The sequence below is a fragment of the Tachypleus tridentatus genome, chromosome 12 (genome assembly GCF_004210375.1).
Source record: "Tachypleus tridentatus isolate NWPU-2018 chromosome 12, ASM421037v1, whole genome shotgun sequence".
NCBI classification, from domain to species: Eukaryota; Metazoa; Arthropoda; class Merostomata; order Xiphosura; family Limulidae; genus Tachypleus; species Tachypleus tridentatus.
This window is the reverse complement of record NC_134836.1, coordinates 122,133,777-122,153,110: the sequence shown is the minus strand read 5'-3', so window position 1 is coordinate 122,153,110 and position 19,334 is coordinate 122,133,777. Positions and strand designations below refer to the sequence as shown.

Here is a 19,334-nt window from a genome sequence, read left to right as displayed (position 1 = left end):
AGTAAGCTGGAAAACAAGATGTATAGTATTTATAAAGTCATGCCATGTTTACCAGTAAGCTGGAAAACAAGATGTATAGTATTTATAAAGTCATGCCATGTTTACCAGTAAGCTGGAAAACAAGATGTATAGTATTTATAAAGTCATGCCATGTTTACCAGTAAGCTGGAAAACAAGATGTATAGTATTTATAAAGTCATGCCATGTTTACCAGTAAGCTGGAAAACAAGATGTATAGTATTTATAAAGTCATGCCATGTTTACCAGTAAGCTGGAAAACAAGATGTATAGTATTTATAAAGTCATGCCATGTTTACCAGTAAGCTGGAAAACAAGATGTATAGTATTTATAAAGTCATGCCATGTTTACCAGTAAGCTGGAAAACAAGATGTATAGTATTTATAAAGTCATGCCATGTTTACCAGTAAGCTGGAAAACAAGATGTATAGTATTTATAAAGTCATGCCATGTTTACCAGTAAGCTGGAAAACAAGATGTATAGTATTTATAAAGTCATGCCATGTTTACCAGTAAGCTGGAAAACAAGATGTATAATATTTATAAAGTCATGCCATGTTTACCAGTAACTTCCTTTATTCTTTCTATATTTAAAAACAAAACATTAACATAAATGTCTTGTGATTATTTATTATTATTTACTAGCAAACATAAAGGAATTACTTGAATATAACATGCTAATATTTTACACAAACAGACAAACAACTACTGTTAGAAACGTTTTATTGTTATGATCATAAATTATACAAACAACTACTGTTAGAAACGTTTTATTGTTATGATCATAAATTATACAAACAACTACTGTTAGAAATGTTTTATTGTTATGATCATAAATTGTTTCTCGAACATTTTTTAAATAGTAACAAACATAACATTTCTTTAGTATTTAACTATTATAAACAATTTCCTGCTTACAATTTAGCGTAGCACAAAAACAAGTCAGATGTTATATATGACAAATCCAGAACATGTATTAGAGTTTTTTCTAGATAACTTCATTATTTAACATTCCCTTCCAATGAATTTTACAAAAGTGAATTTTTTGTTGTTACAGACTTTGTTATTTGTTAAATCCATATGCAGGTCCAATAATAAAACTGAAATACTGCAATTGCTAATAAAGAGCATAATCTGTGCTAACACATTAAACATTGTTAAACGTCTGTGCTCATAGGAAAGATCACACTTTAAACTAACTTAATGTTGATAACCAATAAATTTTTCAGACACTATTGTGCTTTTATTGTTGTTTTTTGTGTGCAAACACTACATAAAAAGACTATTAGCAGTCTGTCCACCAAAGTAAAAATACTGTCATGTTCACCTTTTATTTTCTGTACTGATTTTGCCAGATTATTTCTTTTTAACCAACAAATCATTTACTGAAAAAAATATACAATGGCTTTCACACCGTGTGTGTGCAGTAAATAAAAAAACCACCACTTGACGCCAACAAAAAAAACAACAACTAATATTCACAGTTACACTTGACACCAACAGGAAAAACAACAACAACAACTAGTATTCACAGTTACACTTGACACCAACAGGAAAAACAACGACAACTAATATTCACAGTTACACTTGACACCAACAGGAAAAACAACAACAACAACTAGTATTCACAGTTACACTTGACACCAACAGGAAAAACAACGACAACTAATATTCACAGTTACACTTGACACCAACAGGAAAAACAACAACAACAACTAATATTCACAGTTACACTTGATACCAACAGGAAAAACAACGACAACTAATATTCACAGTTACACTTGACACCAACAGGAAAAACAACGACAACTAATATTCACAGTTACACTTGACACCAACAGGAAAAACAACGACAACTAATATTCACAGATACACTTGACACCAACAGGAAAAACAACGACAACTAATATTCACAGTTACACTTGACACAAACAGGAAAAACAACGACAACTAATATTCACAGTTCCACTTGACACCAACAGGAAAAACAACGACAACTAATATTCACAGTTCCACTTGACACCAACAGGAAAAACAACAACAACTAACATTCACAGTTACACTTGACACCAACAGGAAAAACAACAACAACTAATATTCACAGCTACACTTGATATGAACAGTATTCAGTTTTCACTCACCGGTGTGAGAAGTTCAATATTTTCATCAAAACTTCCGATGTAGCTCATAATGTTCAGTTTCTGGTTTAACCTTTCAACTCTGGTTAGCTGAAAAATAACCATGACATGCTATTACATTCTATTTCTTTCTTTCCATGTCATACCCACACATTTCCTATGTCTTTAACAACATAACCATAGAATACCATTACATTCTATTTCTTTCTTTAAATGTCATAGTCACACATTTCCTATGTCTTTAACAATATAACCATAGAATACTATTACATTCTATTTCTTTCTTTCTATGTCATAGTCACACATTTCCTATGTCTTTAACAACATAACCATAGAATACTATTACATTCTATTTCTTTCTTTAAATGTCATACTCACACATTTCCTATGTCTTTAACAACATAACCATAGAATACTATTACATTCTATTTCTTTCTTTTCATGTCATAGTTACACATTTCCTATGTCTTTAACAATATAACCATAGAATACTATTACATTCTATTTCTTTCTTTAAATGTCATACTCACACATTTCCTATGTCTTTAACAATATCACCATACAATACTATTACATTCTATTTCTTTCTTTAAATGTCATACTCACACATTTCCTATGTCTTTAACAATATAACCATAGAATACTATTACATTCTATTTCTTTCTTTAAATGTCATACTCACACATTTCCTATGTCTTTAACAATATAACCATAGAATACTATTACATTCTATTTCTTTCTTTAAATGTCATACTCACACATTTCCTATGTCTTTAACAATATCACCATACAATACTATTACATTCTATTTCTTTCTTTTTAATGTCATACTCACACATTTCCTATGTCTTTAACAATATCACCATACAATACTATTACATTCTATTTCTTTCTTTTCATGTCATAGTTACACATTTCCCATGTCTTTAACAATATAACCATAGAATACAATTACATTCTATTTCTTTCTTTAAATGTCATACTCACACATTTCCTATGTCTTTAACAATATCACCATACAATACTATTACATTCTATTTCTTTCTTTAAATGTCATACTCACACATTTCCTATGTCTTTAACAATATCACCATACAATACTATTACATTCTATTTCTTTCTTTTCATGTCATAGTTACACATTTCCCATGTCTTTAACAATATAACCATAGAATACTATTACATTCTATTTCTTTCTTTTCATGTCATAGTTACACATTTCCTATGTCTTTAACAATATAACCATAGAATACTATTACATTCTATTTCTTTCTTTCTATGTCATAGTCACACATTTCCTATGTCTTTAACAATATAACCATAGAATACTATTACATTCTATTTCTTTCTTTTCATGTCATAGTTACACATTTCCTAAGTCTTTAACAATATAACCATAGAATACTATTACATTCTATTTCTTTCTTTTCATGTCATAGTTACACATTTCCTATGTCTTTAACAATATAACCATAGAATACTATTACATTCTATTTCATTCTTTAAATGTCATACTCACACATTTCCTATGTCTTTAACAATATCACCATACAATACTATTACATTCTATTTCTTTCTTTTCATGTCATAGTTACACATTTCCCATGTCTTTAACAATATAACCATAGAATACTATTACATTCTATTTCTTTCTTTCTATGTCATAGTCACACATTTCCTATGTCTTTAACAATATAACCATAGAATACTATTACATTCTATTTCTTTCTTTTCATGTCATAGTTACACATTTCCTATGTCTTTAACAATATAACCATAGAATACTATTACATTCTATTTCTTTCTTTAAATGTCATAGTTACACATTTCCTATGTCTTTAACAATATCACCATACAATACTATTACATTCTATTTCTTTCTTTTCATGTCATAGTTACACATTTCCCATGTCTTTAACAATATAACCATAGAATACTATTACATTCTATTTCTTTCTTTTCATGTCATAGTTACACATTTCCTATGTCTTTAACAATATAACCATAGAATACTATTACATTCTATTTCTTTCTTTCCATGTCATACCTACACATTTCCTATGTCTTTAACAATATAACCATAGAATACTATTACACTATTTCTTTCTTTCCATGTCATAGTCACACATTTCCTATGTCTTTAACAATATAACCATAGAATACTATTATATTCTATTTCTTTCTTTCCATGTCATACCCACACATTTCCTATGTCTTTAACAATATAACCATAGAACACTATTACATTCTATTTCTTTCTTTAAATGTCATAGTCACACATTTCCTATGTCTTTAACAATATAACCATAGAATACTATTACATTCTATTTCTTTCTTTCCATGTCATAGTCACACATTTCCTATGTCTTTAACAATATAACCATAGAATACTATTACATTCTATTTCTTTCTTTAAATGTCAAACTCACACATTTCCTATGCCTTTAACAAATAACCATGACATATTATTACATTCTATTAAAATTGTAAATATGTACATCTTAACTGAAGCAACATAGTTGATGTCCTAGTAAAATTTATATTTTGATGCCATGAAAGCGTGATGGAATGTAACTAAAACTAATTGTTCATCAGTAACTTTATATCTAAAGAACAAATTACTATAAATCTAGAATAAAACTTAATTACCGACAAAAGAAACTTGTCTTCATCTGTTAAACCATCTACTGGCCTTTTCTGTTTTTCATATTCTCTGTAAGCCTTTACCTAAAAAGATTTATACAGTGACATCTGGTTTAAAAAAACTTTTCAACAGAGAAAACTGTTTTTCAGTAAAGTTGATCAAAAAAACAAAATCAAAGAACTAAAAAATGCAAAAGAAATACTATTTTCTGTCAACAAATAGTAAGTAATATTTTATCTTTTACAAAGTACAGCTTTATCAGTGGAATACCTAACTTGTGAAAAAGCATAACAGACTATGGTGACATTAGTTATTTCTTTGTGCCATTGTAAAACTATATATTGTAAAACTTTGGTACGTAACTTGTTTCAATTATTAAAAACATTCTGGCACATGTTTTAAATAACCTCTATTATATAAAGTCTGTAAACTTTTATAAGAGGGATTATATTTCCAAATTTTTAAAATGGGTTAAATTCACACTGATTAATTTTTAACTAGAGAGGTTTGAGTCCCTTTTAAGTGTCTTAATTATTATAAAATGTTTATTTCTTTCCCTTCAGACCTGAGTACAGCCCAACAGTTAGAAGGTCCCATGATCTATGCCCCATTACAAGTATAAAAAAAAATTGAGCTTCATACTTTAGGGCACCATAGGTGCATTATAAAAGCAATGGTTAAATCACACTATTTCTTTTGAGTTGCCCAAGAAGTCAATGGGTGCTTTCCCTCCAGTCACTATCTTCACTATTAGGGATGGGTAGTGTACACAACCCTCAAGTAAGTTCTGCACAAACATTTACAAACAAATCCTCCATTTCAGGAGAAGTAAAACTTCAGTAAATTATTGGGTTAAGTTTGGGTTTGTTTATTTTGAATTTTATCAAAGCCACATAAGGACTGTCTGCACTAGCCATCCCTAATTTAGTAGCGAAAGTCCAGAAGGAAGACAGCTAGTCTTCACCACCCATCACCAACTCTTGGGCTACTATTCTATTGAAGAATAATGGGATTGACCATCACATTATAACTGCTGCATGGCTGAAAGATCAAGCAAGTTTGACAGAGAGGGATTTGAACCCATGGTCCTCAGATTGCAAGTCAAATGCCCTAACCACCTGACCATGTATAACTCACATATATAAGCAAACCACTAAGCCATATGCTCTCTAAATACATTTCAGTTTACTCATGTAACTCCATAAATTGAAAATCATGATTCACAGTCACTCTGCAATTATTGTCTACTTTGCTATTTTGTGACTTCATAAATTGACTAAGATTTGATCTTTAAATCTCCCCACGAAAAATATTACATAAAATTGTGAATAAAAATACATTTTTGTCCTTGACAGCTGAAATTTTATAAACTTGTCAGACAATAACTTAACTGTAGATCTGTCTTGTAATATTTAACGTAACAACATAATTGCTTTTAAAGACTTAAAGAATTATAACATACTGATTTGTTTGCTACACAGTGAGATTTCACCTCACTAGTATCATTTTTGTCGAAGAACTAGCAAATGCATCTATCACCAAACTACTGATGTCTTAAAGTAACCAGTTATCACTATATTCATAAACAGACTTAAACAACAGAGGTAATGAGTGACATCTCTACTCTACTAAATATTGTTTGAGGATTTTATCCGTGAGGAAATGAAAGAGCTTACACTTTTTTTGCAAGCACCAAATGATTCATTAGTTCACTTTTGTTTGACACTAAGAAGAACTATGTGTGCTAGTTGTCCCTAATTTAGGGGTTATAGACGAGAGAGGGGGTAGCTAGTTAATCCCATCCACCAATAACTTTTAGACTACTCTTTATCAATGCAAAGTGGAATTGGTCATTATGTAGCAACACCTCCATAGCTGAAAGGGCAAGTAACTTTGGTGATGGGATTCAAACCTGAAACTAACAGGTTGAAAGTCAAGCAGTTTAACCTCTTTATAAAAATGAAATAAGAATTATTATTACTTCTGTCTGTCATCCAAGGATTTAGTAAGCAGTGATATAAAATTATATTCATAGAAACTTCTTACTTCTTTGTCATTTGGAACCATCCGTAGAAGTAGCTCCACATACTCCTGGTTCAGTGTATTTAAATCAAGAGCACTGACTGCTCGAACCACCTCCTCGTTCGATAACTCTAGCTTACGACGGGAGATGGCCACATTTCGCAAACGGTTGTGTTCTAGCATTGTTATTTTTTCTGGTACCTGCACAAACAAACATTTCTTAGATAAGAAATAAAAACAAAACAATAATTTCTTGATAATTTGATAAATTCTTTACAAAATTAAGTTATTTTATATTCATTTAAAATCAACTGATGTTTTTACTTTATGAGAATATTTGTTGCAATAGTAAATAACCTTATATAATCTACATACAGCTGTAGAAACTTGCACTGCTTTTTCTGTGATGACAAGAAACCCATTTGAAGTAAAAAATGTACTCTCAAGACAGCTGGTATGGGTATTAAAACAATTAAAATAAAGGTGGAGAACAACGTTTCGACCTTTTTAGATCATCTTCAGGTTAACAAAGAGAGATTGCAGTTAACCATCGCCAGACACGTCTTACGAATGAGTGTAAATGGGTATGGGATTGTAGGGGGCGTTGCAGTTGGATGTTAGGTTATCAATTAGTATAGGTATAAAGATGTTCCTTTATATTGGTTTAATTTTGGTTTTAGTTGTATAAGTAGGGCTTCTTTAATTTTGCATTTGTTTATATTTGTTTCCCTACTTAATTTCTGGGTATTTTCTATGGTTATGTTGTGTTTATCTGATTTACAGTGTTCAAAAATGCGTGAGGGTGTTTTTTTGTGTTCTTTGAATCCGATTTCCATTTTTCTACTTGTTTCTCCAATATAGATGTCGTGGCAGTTGTTGCATTGTATTTTATAAGTAATGTTGGTGTTGTGTTTGTCAGTGTAGTTTTTACATAGTATGGACTTTAGTTTTGTACCTGGTTTTTGAATCAATTTTGTGTTCACTGGACACACTCATCCCCGAGACATGTGCCTGACAATGATCAGTTGCAAGCTCTCTCTTTGTTAACCTGATGATGACCTAAGAAGGTCAAAACAATGTTATGTACTTTATTTTAATTAATGTTTTAATACCAATACCAGCTGTCTCAAGAGTACTTGTACTAGTTTTAGTCATACTACAAGAAAATACTAGATGCTTCAAGTTAAAATATAAAAACATAAATAGCTTTTGACCCTAACTTATCACATACAAAATTTGGAATTAGTAGGTTACAGAATCTAACAAAAAAAAATTAAAACATTTATGAATTTAACCAAAAACGTCATATTCTGAGGTAGAAACATGGTATAAAAATTGTAATTTCTACTCAATACGTATTAAAAGATCCATTCTTGCCCTATCAAATATGACATCTGGGAATTAAAACTAATAGAAAACACACACTTCACTGGACTTCTGTTTAAAAAATAGTAACTCCTGATCAGACTTTTTCTGGTGTATTAAAAGTCAAAGAAAAAACAGGGTATAAGGAAGTTAAAAAAATAAAACATTTCTCAATTAGTATATAATGTAAAATATTAAAATTGTTGTGCACAAAAAGCTGTAAAAAAGACTAAAAACAAAAGACCTAAACAGCAATTATAAAATTAATGTTTAATTGTAAACAGTTTTCATATATCCTTCTTAATGTGTCCACAGTGAATTTCAATTCAGATACAAAGAGCATGTCAATATTTCTGTTGGGTGCCACAAGTTCTCTGGAAATGCATAAAGTCACACTTATTATGAGGATGAAAACTGTATAATTGGTTGTTTACAGCTTTATTATTATGCCTAACATTAAAACTCAGTCAGTAAGACTCTTTGATCAATATCTTAAGCAAATCTACAATTACTAAGTGGACCTAACCAAGAGTTTAAAGGTTGATTCAGCTTTAGCTGGATATATCACATCTGCATATCCAATACAAAAACAATATAAAAACACTGGACAAGCAAACTTTGTCAACCTATTAATCACAAATATAGTTAAAATATGTGGAAACTGATATACTTCCATGTTAAAGTACTAGACGAATTGGAAGCTGGTCCATCCACCTGCCGTATCATTACTGATCTTGAGATCTCATAATAAAAACTCTTTAGAGACCCTCTACTGTCACCTGATACACATTGTTCTTCAGCTTTATTAAGCCTTATCAACACTTGCAAAAGTGATATATTTAAGCTAAGGCATAGTGTAAATGCTTTAAAATAGATTCAAGTATACTAGATGAGTTGCTCAAATGAATAGCAGTGAACAAAAAGCAAGTTGCAAACCCCTCAAATAGTGGAGGTCTGCAGCCTTATCAGGTGGTCAAAGTTCACAATTTCTGGATACGCATATTGGATGTAAGGGCAACTTGTTATATAATACTTATAATACTTGATACTTAACCACCTGCCGTATCATTACTGATCTTGAGATCTCATAATAAAAACTCTTTAGAGACCCTCTACTGTCACCTGATACACATTGTTCTTCAGCTTTATTAAGCCTTATCAACACACACTTGCAAAAGTGATATATTTAAGCTAAGGCATAGTGTAAATGCTTTAAAATAGATTCAAGTATACTAGATGAGTTGCTCAAATGAATAGCAGTGAACAAAAGCAAGTTGCAAACCCCTCAAATAGTGGAGGTCTGCAGCCTTATCAGGTGGTCAAAGTTCACAATTTCTGGATACGCAGCAAACTATAGCAAGTTCGTGAACAGGTTTCCTTCAATGCGTTTACAACTGATGTACAAGAAAAGGTACAGTGATGAAATAACACTAATTCTTTGATATTGTATTTGTTCCAGGACTGTTCATTTCCACAGAATTTCTGTCCTTATATTTTATAGGACGATCTCTTGCCCGTATCTGATCCAAGCATCCTGTACCACATGTGCAACGTTCTGTAAACAGACAGAGCAGCATGCCACACCTCTAAAATTACTTGGAAGATAGAGAATAGACTATAACTACTTTCTTCATTTTTCTTTTAGGCACAGTAACTATGATGAACAAAAGTGAAATGGGCAGTTCAGAGTGACACATTTTGAAAGACTGACATCTTTTGTCTTCAGGTCAAGACAGAAGTCTTTTGGAGTATTGCCCTGTATTTATTTTTTTTTTAATTATGTATTTTTATTAAAAGTATACAAATTTGTGACTAACCAAAAGTTCCCAAACTGTATATATATCGTGACACATTATAAGAATTATGGCCCAAAATATTACAATAGTTAGAGTACCCAACTGATGAAGCAATCCAATTTGGGCAATATAAGTAAAAAATGGTATATTAAATTAGCCATGTTCATCATTGGTTTAATTTTTTATTTTCTTACTAGCTTGTTTTGGTCAGAGATTAATAATAATTAAATTATACAATTTTAAATAATTATATTTTGTTCATTAACAGTTCTCTATTATAAGTGTATCAAATTTAAAATACTTCAAATTGTTATGGTAGAGCTCTGTAGTCAGTACTCTTGTGCTCATATGATTCCAACCTACCTTGAAACGTTTACTGCAATTAACGTCCTCTGTTCGGTCAGCAAAACCACCCTGCTGGTTCAGTTTGAAATGTTCCTCAAAATCAGAGAAATCAATAAGCTGCAAATAAACCAACTTACATAAGTACCTTCCTCAAGTTGGTAAAACTCAAATAAACCAACTTACATAAGTACCTTCCTCAAGTTGGTAAAACTTGCGACGTGCTTTGAGAAACTTATTAAAACCTACTACAAATCACAAGTTTTAATTAGGCCTATAACAAAATGTGCCAGTTCAGTTTAATTTACACATACTAATAAAACTTTTAAAAAATACAAAAAAAACAGCAGTTCTTTTAATGGCCTTTAATATTTTTAAGTGACTTCTTAACCTTCCAGATATTATAAATAAAATTTATTGAAATTAACATTTATATTTATTTGATGTTACAATCAGATTTACCACAAGGTAGAAAAAACGACTTTTCCTCAGTGTGACAATCAGAACACTCACTTATTTTTAAATTTCTCAAACATCAGTGAGCAAAGTGTACTAAAAACAAGTCTAATTATAGATTTGATTTTTAGCAAGTAATTAACTCTTTCTAAAAACCCATTGGAAATTTAATTATGCACTCAAAGGGTTAACAAAGCTCATATTTTAATATGTCACCACTCCATGCTCCACTAGAAAATATTAAATATTCTCTGAAAACATTATAGCCTTACAATAACAGTAAGGCAAAAAAAAATTAATTCTAACCTACGATAACTAAATTTATACAAGTTTCTAGCAATCAAAATATTTTGACACATTTTGTGAGAATTTGCAAATAATCATTTTATTTTAAAAAATATACTGAGTTCCTCAAAAGTGCCTGCAATTATTTTATAATTTGCCAAAAGCCAGTTTTTAAATTATTTTGTGAAACATTAAATGTTTTGTTAATTAATACACTGCAGAAAGAGTTGAAACACCAAAGTACAAAATACATAACCAATGTTACACAAAGTTAAAAAACAAATAGTTTTCAGGCAAAACTTTTCCGTGATCACCTCGTACAACTTATCTTCATCCATTTCACTGAATACAGTCCCTTTAACTTGGTTAGGCTTAAGTGCTATCCAATTAAGAGTAGGTAATTTGTACTTTGTCTGGTATCTTTTCTTGATTGTCATGGCTGCAAGTAAAAAAGAAAAACAGAAACAAACAGGTGCTTAACTACTTAATACAGACATTTTTCCAACAGTTTCTTATTTTTCCTATCTTTGTGTGTGGGTTCTTAATTGGTGGACAATTTTTGGAATTCACTTAGCTTTTCAAAAAAAATTTGCATAATCACAAAATCTTACTTTAGGATTGATCTATAGTTTAATTTTTATTATGTCATACATTTTTGTACAATTTTTATGAAATACACACACATTGGTTTTTCACCCAGATATTTTAGAATTCAATTCATACTAATAACTTTGTTCATATTTGTATCTCAGAACGGCTGGTACGGGTATTAACACTTTTATTGATAAGCAGAGAACAATGTTTCGGCCTTCCTCGGTCATCTTCAGTTTAACAAAGTAACCATCTGTTAACCTGAGGTACATTTTTATTTCAAGTGGGTTTCTCATCATCATGAATTTGTTCATGTTTGTTAATAAAAAAATTCTATTACTACACTTTAACTTTAATTTTTTTTTATAAAATTAATTACAAATTTCAACTTTTCTCACAGCGTAAGACGTTTTAGCGATCACCAAAATAAATGACCCATGTAAATGATCCAGGTTTCCTTATAATCAGTGGCCTCTTCTGTGAGTACCTTTATTTAAAATTATAACGTTTTATCTAAATACTGAAATAAAGGTTTTTCATATGTGCAAATACAACTGAAAACAACAGTTATTTTTATTGCACAAAATTTTTAAATTCACGTTTTTATATAAAGGTTAAATTGTTTTAATTAATTTTCACTCTCAAAATTGATTTTACCATCTGTAGGAGATTCCATCTGTCCTGGAGGTGGTGGTATTCCAGTTGACTGACCACCATTACTTATAGGTAATGGTGGAGGAGGTGGAGGTGGTGGTGGTGGCATAGGAGTAGCTATTGTTTCTCCATTTATTACACCTAATGTTCCTAATGTAAGGAAATAAAAAGTCACATTAATACCATAAGAATTATACCTGATTTTCATTTGGTTTACATAATTCAAAGAATGGTCCTCTGATGAGTAATATATAATGACATTTTTTGGGGTCACTACAATATAAACAAAATTACTATTCATTCTTGTTATTTTTAAACGTATTTGTATTCTAAATCTGTTTACATTTACTATCAAAGTTCTTGTTATGAAAAAATCTCTGACCTTTAGGTAAGGTTTTTTGATAAATTTCAAGTTCCTCTATCTTCGACTCCAACATGCTTTGCCTCTGACGAGATTCTATATCCTTCTGTGAAACTGTTTGCCGCATGATATTAAGTTCTTCGCCTACTTGTTGGTGTAATTGCTGAAAATTACAAAAGCATCTTCACACTTTTTTTTGAGAAATATCTACCACCCTTCTTACAATGAATGGTATTAATTTGAAAGCTTAAAACTTTTATAATTTGGAGATTATAGTAAAAATATATACATACTTATAAATGTTTATGATGTTTCTAATTATCTCTTTAAATCATAGCTTTGACCAGTAAAGTATTTATAAACTTTTAAATATCTAGTAACTGGTAGTTCAAAGTTTGCTTCTTTCTTCCTTTAATTTTGTGTGAAGTTACTCGAGAACTATCTGTGCCAGCTACCTCTAATTTTGATATGACAAACTAAATAAAAGATAAATAGTCAACATCATCAATTCTTGGGCTATTTTGTACCAACAAATGGTAGGACTGACTGTTACATTATAACATTCTCATGGGTAAAAGGGTGAACACGACCGACATGGCCCTTCAAACTGGTTAATAATGTACGCCATTTTACTATAATAATATATTTACAGTATTAATATTGAAGTGACCTAGTCTTTAACATCATGGCAAGCTTCAATAACATGGCTTTGATTTTGTTTTGAATTTTGCACAAAATACATGAGGGCCATCTGCACTTGCCCTCCTCAATTTAGCACTGACAGCCTAGAAGGAAGGCAGTTAGTCAACACCACCTTCCATCAACTTGTGGGCCATTCTTTTATGAACAAATAGTTGGATTGACCATCACATTACTATACCCCCACAGCTCAAAAAGCAAGCATGTTCAATGTGACAGAAATTCCAATCCAAGACCATTAGATCGTGAGTCAACCACCAGGTTGTGCAGGTCCTCAAAGAATGAATGAAGAGGTCATCAGCTGTATAATTAAAGTTTTCATACTGAAACAATTTAAAATACAAAAAATGATGTCTAAGTTTACAATTTACAATACAGACCTTAAGTTTATTTATCTGTATTAATTTCACTACTAATTTGTTGAAGAATCAAAATCATTAACTTCTTGGTTCTAGCTTAAACCAAAACTACTAGGTGTTGGAGGCAGCATGGCTCAGTGGCTCATGCTTTTGACTCACGTCCAGATGGTTGCAAGTTCAAGGCTGGCCCACATTATGCTGTTGTGTCCTCCAGTGAGTCTACCTAATTGGTTCCTAGCAGTTAATCTGCAATGGGTAGGCATGTCATCCAAGAGAAAAGTGTCATTATTCTCATCTGCTTGCATCATTGGGGAGTTGAAAAGCACTGAGATTATGTGGTCTACAAGGGCATAGCAAGGATTTAACTAACCAGGTATTTGGTTTCTACAACAATATATTTACAAAGAGTTAAAAAACATCAGACCTTATTAAATACTAATTCTCACCTGCAGGTTAGTTTTCTCTTTTGTAATATACTCTAAGTGAGTTTCAAGTTCCACTAAAAGAAACAAAATTGTTTTAACATAAAGAAAAAGTATAAACTCTGCTTTTCATTTTAATTATTACAATTTCAGCAAAACAAGTAATTGTTTTAACCAAGTTTCCAATGTTTCTATGACTACATGTGTCAGCATTAAAAAGAAAAGGAAAAACTTTAAACAAAACAGTTCAATCCATTCTTTAAAAAAAAATGTTACAAATTGATCAACACATTGGCTCCCACATGACCCATCTGTGGGTCATGACAGACTTCTAGTAAGACCCACAAGACCAGTGAGTCATGCTCTATTTTCTCTTTGAAGGGCCACTTATTGGCTGGGACACAACAACTACACATACAGTCTTCATAAAAAAGTAATTATAAAATGACTAGTGGGACCCTGGGAAAGTATCAGCAAAATAGGCTTAGGAAGCCAACGTGTTAATATAAATATTATACTGGTTATATACACACATATTTATGCACCATTACTTTTAACTGGAATAGATCACATTTATTATTTTGACCATACTTCAATCATAGATAATTCCAGGTTAATAAATATTTCCAACTGAATTTTGAACATATATTGCAATAATGAAATATAAATATATTAAAATAGCTATAAATAACACATTTAAATCTGTTAATACATCTAAAAAACCATTTAAAATGTTTTTAGCTATGTACGTTCATCATGGTTAGAATGTTGAAGGAAAAACATGTTAATTACAGAACACAACTACAACCAGTATAGAAGTTATTAATTAGTGACTTGTTTTTAATAAGGTTGAAGAACTTTAACTCCATTCATGACACAGGAAATAAAACTAGATGAAAATTCATCACAATTTTAAAATATTCCAAATTTACACTTGAAGGTTCAATAAAACCACTCCTTGGCACAGAGTTGGTTTGAAATTATAACATTACTTAAGGTAAATAAAAGCACTGGAGACATAACACTGGTGGCTGTGTAAGAGAATGTGAAATGTGTTTCTGTATGCAAACAATCCAAGGTCTAATTGTATGTGATTATTTCTTCCAAAATATCTCTAACTAATCACAACATTAAACAATGGCTTTCAAAATTACCACATAGATAATTAGTAACAACTTTATCTTTGTTACAAAACAGTAAAACAAACACTTATTGATAATTAGTAACAACTTCATCTTTGTTACAAAACAGTAAAACAAACACTTATTGATAATTAGTAACAACTTCATCTTTGTTACAAAACAGTAAAACTTAATTACCCAGTTTTGAATTAAATTCATTCTCCATCTCGAAAAATTCTTCATGTGCCTAGGGATGTAGAGAGAAATGGAGAATAAGTAGAACATTAAAAATTAATCCATAAAAATATTTTATTACAACTCACAACTTTAATGGTAAGTAAGATTAGTTGTTAGAACAGGTACAACATTTCTATCAATGGTTCAATCAATATCAACAACACGTTTTTACAGGAAATAACGTTTTAGTATTGAAATCAGACTTCAAAATCTAACCTTGGATCTAAATGTTAGTGTGTTTTACTCTAAAAAGTTGTGGACTTGATAATGATTGTACCATTGATCAAAACATCGTACCTGTTCCAACAACTAATCTTACTTACTGTAAAAAGTTGTGGATTTGATAATGATTGTACCAGTGATCAAAACATCACTCTTGTTCTAACAACTAATCTCACTTACTGTAAAAAGTTGTGGATTTGATAATGATTGTACCATTGATCAAAACATCGTACCTGTTCTAACAACTAATCTCACTTACTGTAAAAAGTTGTGGATTTGATAATGATTGTACCATTGATCAAAACATCGTACCTGTTCCAACAACTAATCTTACTTACTGTAAAAAGCTGTGGATTTGATAATGATTGTACCATTGATCAAAACATCGTACCTGTTCCAACAACTAATCTTACTTACTGTAAAAAGTTGTGGATTTGATAATGATTGTACCATTGATCAAAACATCGTACCTGTTCCAACAACTAATCTTACTTACTGTAAAAAGTTGTGGATTTGATAATGATTGTACCATTGATCAAAACATCACTCTTGTTCTAACAACTAATCTCACTTACTGTAAAAAGCTGTGGATTTGATAATGATTGTACCATTGATCAAAACATCGTACCTGTTCTAACAACTAATCTCACTTACTGTAAAAAGCTGTGGATTTGATAATGATTGTACCAGTGATCAAAACATCGTACCTGTTCTAACAACTAATCTCACTTACTGTAAAAAGTTGTGGATTTGATAATGATTGTACCAGTGATCAAAACATCACTCTTGTTCTAACAACTAATCTCACTTACTGTAAAAAGCTGTGGATTTGATAATGATTGTACCAGTGATCAAAACATCGTACCTGTTCTAACAACTAATCTCACTTACTGTAAAAAGCTGTGGATTTGATAATGATTGTACCAGTGATCAAAACATCACTCTTGTTCTATCAACTAATCTCACTTACTGTAAAGTGTAATAAAATATACCTTACAAGTAAGTAAACTGAAACTATTAATAAAAAAAAATGTTTGCAATAACATAATTCAACTTAGTAATTTGGTTTAAGAGAGATTGTGTAGATAGAGTAAACAATCCTAACAAAGTATGACCATTCTTTTCTATCAAGCCATAACCTGCAAGTTCGTTTCCAGAAACCTTAAAAGTTAAATATATCCCTTATCAGGACGCCTCTACTCACAGTACTCACCCCTTATCAGGACACCTCTACTCACAGTACTCACCCCTTATCAGGACACCTCTACTCACAGTACTCACCCCTTATCAGGACACCTCTACTCACAGTACTCACCCCTTATCAGGACACCTCTACTCACAGTACTCACCCCTTATCAGGACACCTCTACTCACAGTACTCACCCCTTATCAGGACACATCTACTCACAGTACTCACCTCTTATCAAGACACATCTACTCACAGTACTCACCCTGGATAACTGTTCTTCAAGATCAGCCACATGTTCCAGTGCTGCTACTTTCGTTTCTGAATCTTCCATGAGGGCTGCTACGTCAAACACGTTGTCAAGATAAGCAGATATCTGTACTTGTAGTTCCTCACTCTCAGAAGGACGGAGCTTCTCTAAGTAATCATCTAATCCCAGTTGCGTGAATTCATATTGCAAATGTACTCGGAAATTCATGTCTTCCACTGAATGAATCACTATGTTAATGAATTGCATACAAGCAACCTACAAACAAACAAAACGATGACTGAGTTTCAGGTATACCACACTTCATTCTAACCCTTTTGTCTATACTTACAAGCAACCTACAAACAAACAAAACGATGACTGAGTTTCAGGTATACCATACTTCTTTCTAACACTGATGTCTATACTTACAAGCAACCTTCAAACAAACAAAACGATGTCTGAGTTTCAGGTATACCATACTTCTTTCTAACCCTTCTGTCTATACATACAAGCAACCTACAAACAAACAAAACAATGTCTGAGTTTCAGGTATACCATACTTCTTTCTAACCCTTCTGTCTATACATACAAGCAACCTACAAACAAACAAAACGATGTCTGAGTTTCAGGTATACCATACTTCTTTCTAACCCTTCTGTCTATACATACAAGCAACCTACAAACAAACAAAACGTTGTCTGAGTTTCAGGTATACCACACTTCTTTCTAACCCTTCTGTCTATACGTTCAAGCAACCTACAAACAAACAAAACGATGTCTGAGTTTCAGGTATACCACACTTCTTTCTGACCCTTCTGTTTATACGTACAAGCAACCTACAAACAAACAAAACGATGTCTGAGTTTCAGGTATACCACACTTCTTTCTAACCCTTCTGTCTATACGTACAAGCAACCTACAAACAAACAAAACGATGTCTGAGTTTCAGGTATACCATACTTCTTTCTAACCCTTCTGTCTATACATACAAGCAACCTACAAACAAACAAAACGATGTCCGAGTTTCAGGTATACCACACTTCTTTCTAACCCTTCTGTCTATACATACAAGCAACCTACAAACAAACAAAACGATGTCTGAGTTTCAGGTATACCATACTTCTTTCTAACCCTTCTGTCTATGCTTACAAGCAACCTACAAACAAACAAAACGATGTCTGAGTTTCAGGTATACCATACTTCTTTCTAACCCTTCTGTCTATACTTACAAGCAACCTACAAACAAACAAAACGATGACCGAGTTTCAGGTGTACCATACTTCTTTCTAACCCTTCTGTCTATACTTACAAGCAACCTACAAACAAACAAAACGATGTCTGAGTTTCAGGTATACCACACTTCTTTCTAACCCTTCTGTCTATGCTTACAACATGTCAAAATGTTTGTCACTGTAAACTGTACTCATACAATTTATTTTATGACTTGATAAACAGTCCTCACGTGTAAATATTAGCAGAAAAAGTTAAACAAATAATCAAGTATTACAGTATCATATGAAGAATAGAATAGCAGTAAGTACTACAAAAAACAATTTTAACAAACAGTAAGTACTATGAAAACAATTGTAACTAACAGTAAATACTGTAAAAACAATTGTCTGTATTTTCACATAAAACTATATTTTCCATTATTATAATTCAAAAGAAATTAATAAAATATTAGCATTTTTCATATGATGTCAAAATATACGCATCACTTGAAACAAGACACTGTTACTTACAGTATGGTTCTGCAGAGTGAGACAATAATTATGTGATAAAATAGGGTAAAAATACAATTTACATTCAAGAAAAACTGATAAGTTATTTCTTTTTTTGTATATATAAAAAAATCTCTAAATAATTTTTATGGCTAATAATAACTATGTTAATTTAAATTAACGACCAGAAGAGTGGTAGTATAAACGATTTAGTAACACTGAGACAGCCCCACTGTTGCCACATGTAACACTGAGACAGCCCCACTGTTGCCACATGTAACACTGAGACAGCCCCACTGTTGCCACATGTAACACTGAGACAGCCCCACTGTTGCCACATGTAACACTGAGACAGCCCCACTGTTGCCACATGTAACACTGAGACAGCCCCACTGTTGCCACATGTAACACTGAGACAACCCCACTGTTGCCACATGTAACACT

General features: G+C 31.6%; 1 protein-coding gene across 1 annotated transcript in view; it reads right to left on the bottom strand.

The window, feature by feature from the left end:
* The window catches only part of LOC143234557 (formin-like protein), a 99,749-nt gene that overhangs the window by 15,269 nt on the left and 65,146 nt on the right, over positions 1-19,334 (bottom strand). The window contains exons 10-19 of the mRNA XM_076471995.1: positions 17,185-17,445; positions 15,473-15,521; positions 14,178-14,230; positions 12,695-12,836; positions 12,316-12,462; positions 11,382-11,506; positions 10,348-10,446; positions 6,848-7,024; positions 4,807-4,884; positions 2,161-2,247 (exon numbers count right to left, since the gene is read on the bottom strand). Coding sequence (XP_076328110.1) covers positions 2,161-2,247; positions 4,807-4,884; positions 6,848-7,024; positions 10,348-10,446; positions 11,382-11,506; positions 12,316-12,462; positions 12,695-12,836; positions 14,178-14,230; positions 15,473-15,521; positions 17,185-17,445 — 1,218 coding nt within the window. The remainder of the gene's footprint in view (positions 1-2,160; positions 2,248-4,806; positions 4,885-6,847; positions 7,025-10,347; positions 10,447-11,381; positions 11,507-12,315; positions 12,463-12,694; positions 12,837-14,177; positions 14,231-15,472; positions 15,522-17,184; positions 17,446-19,334) is intronic.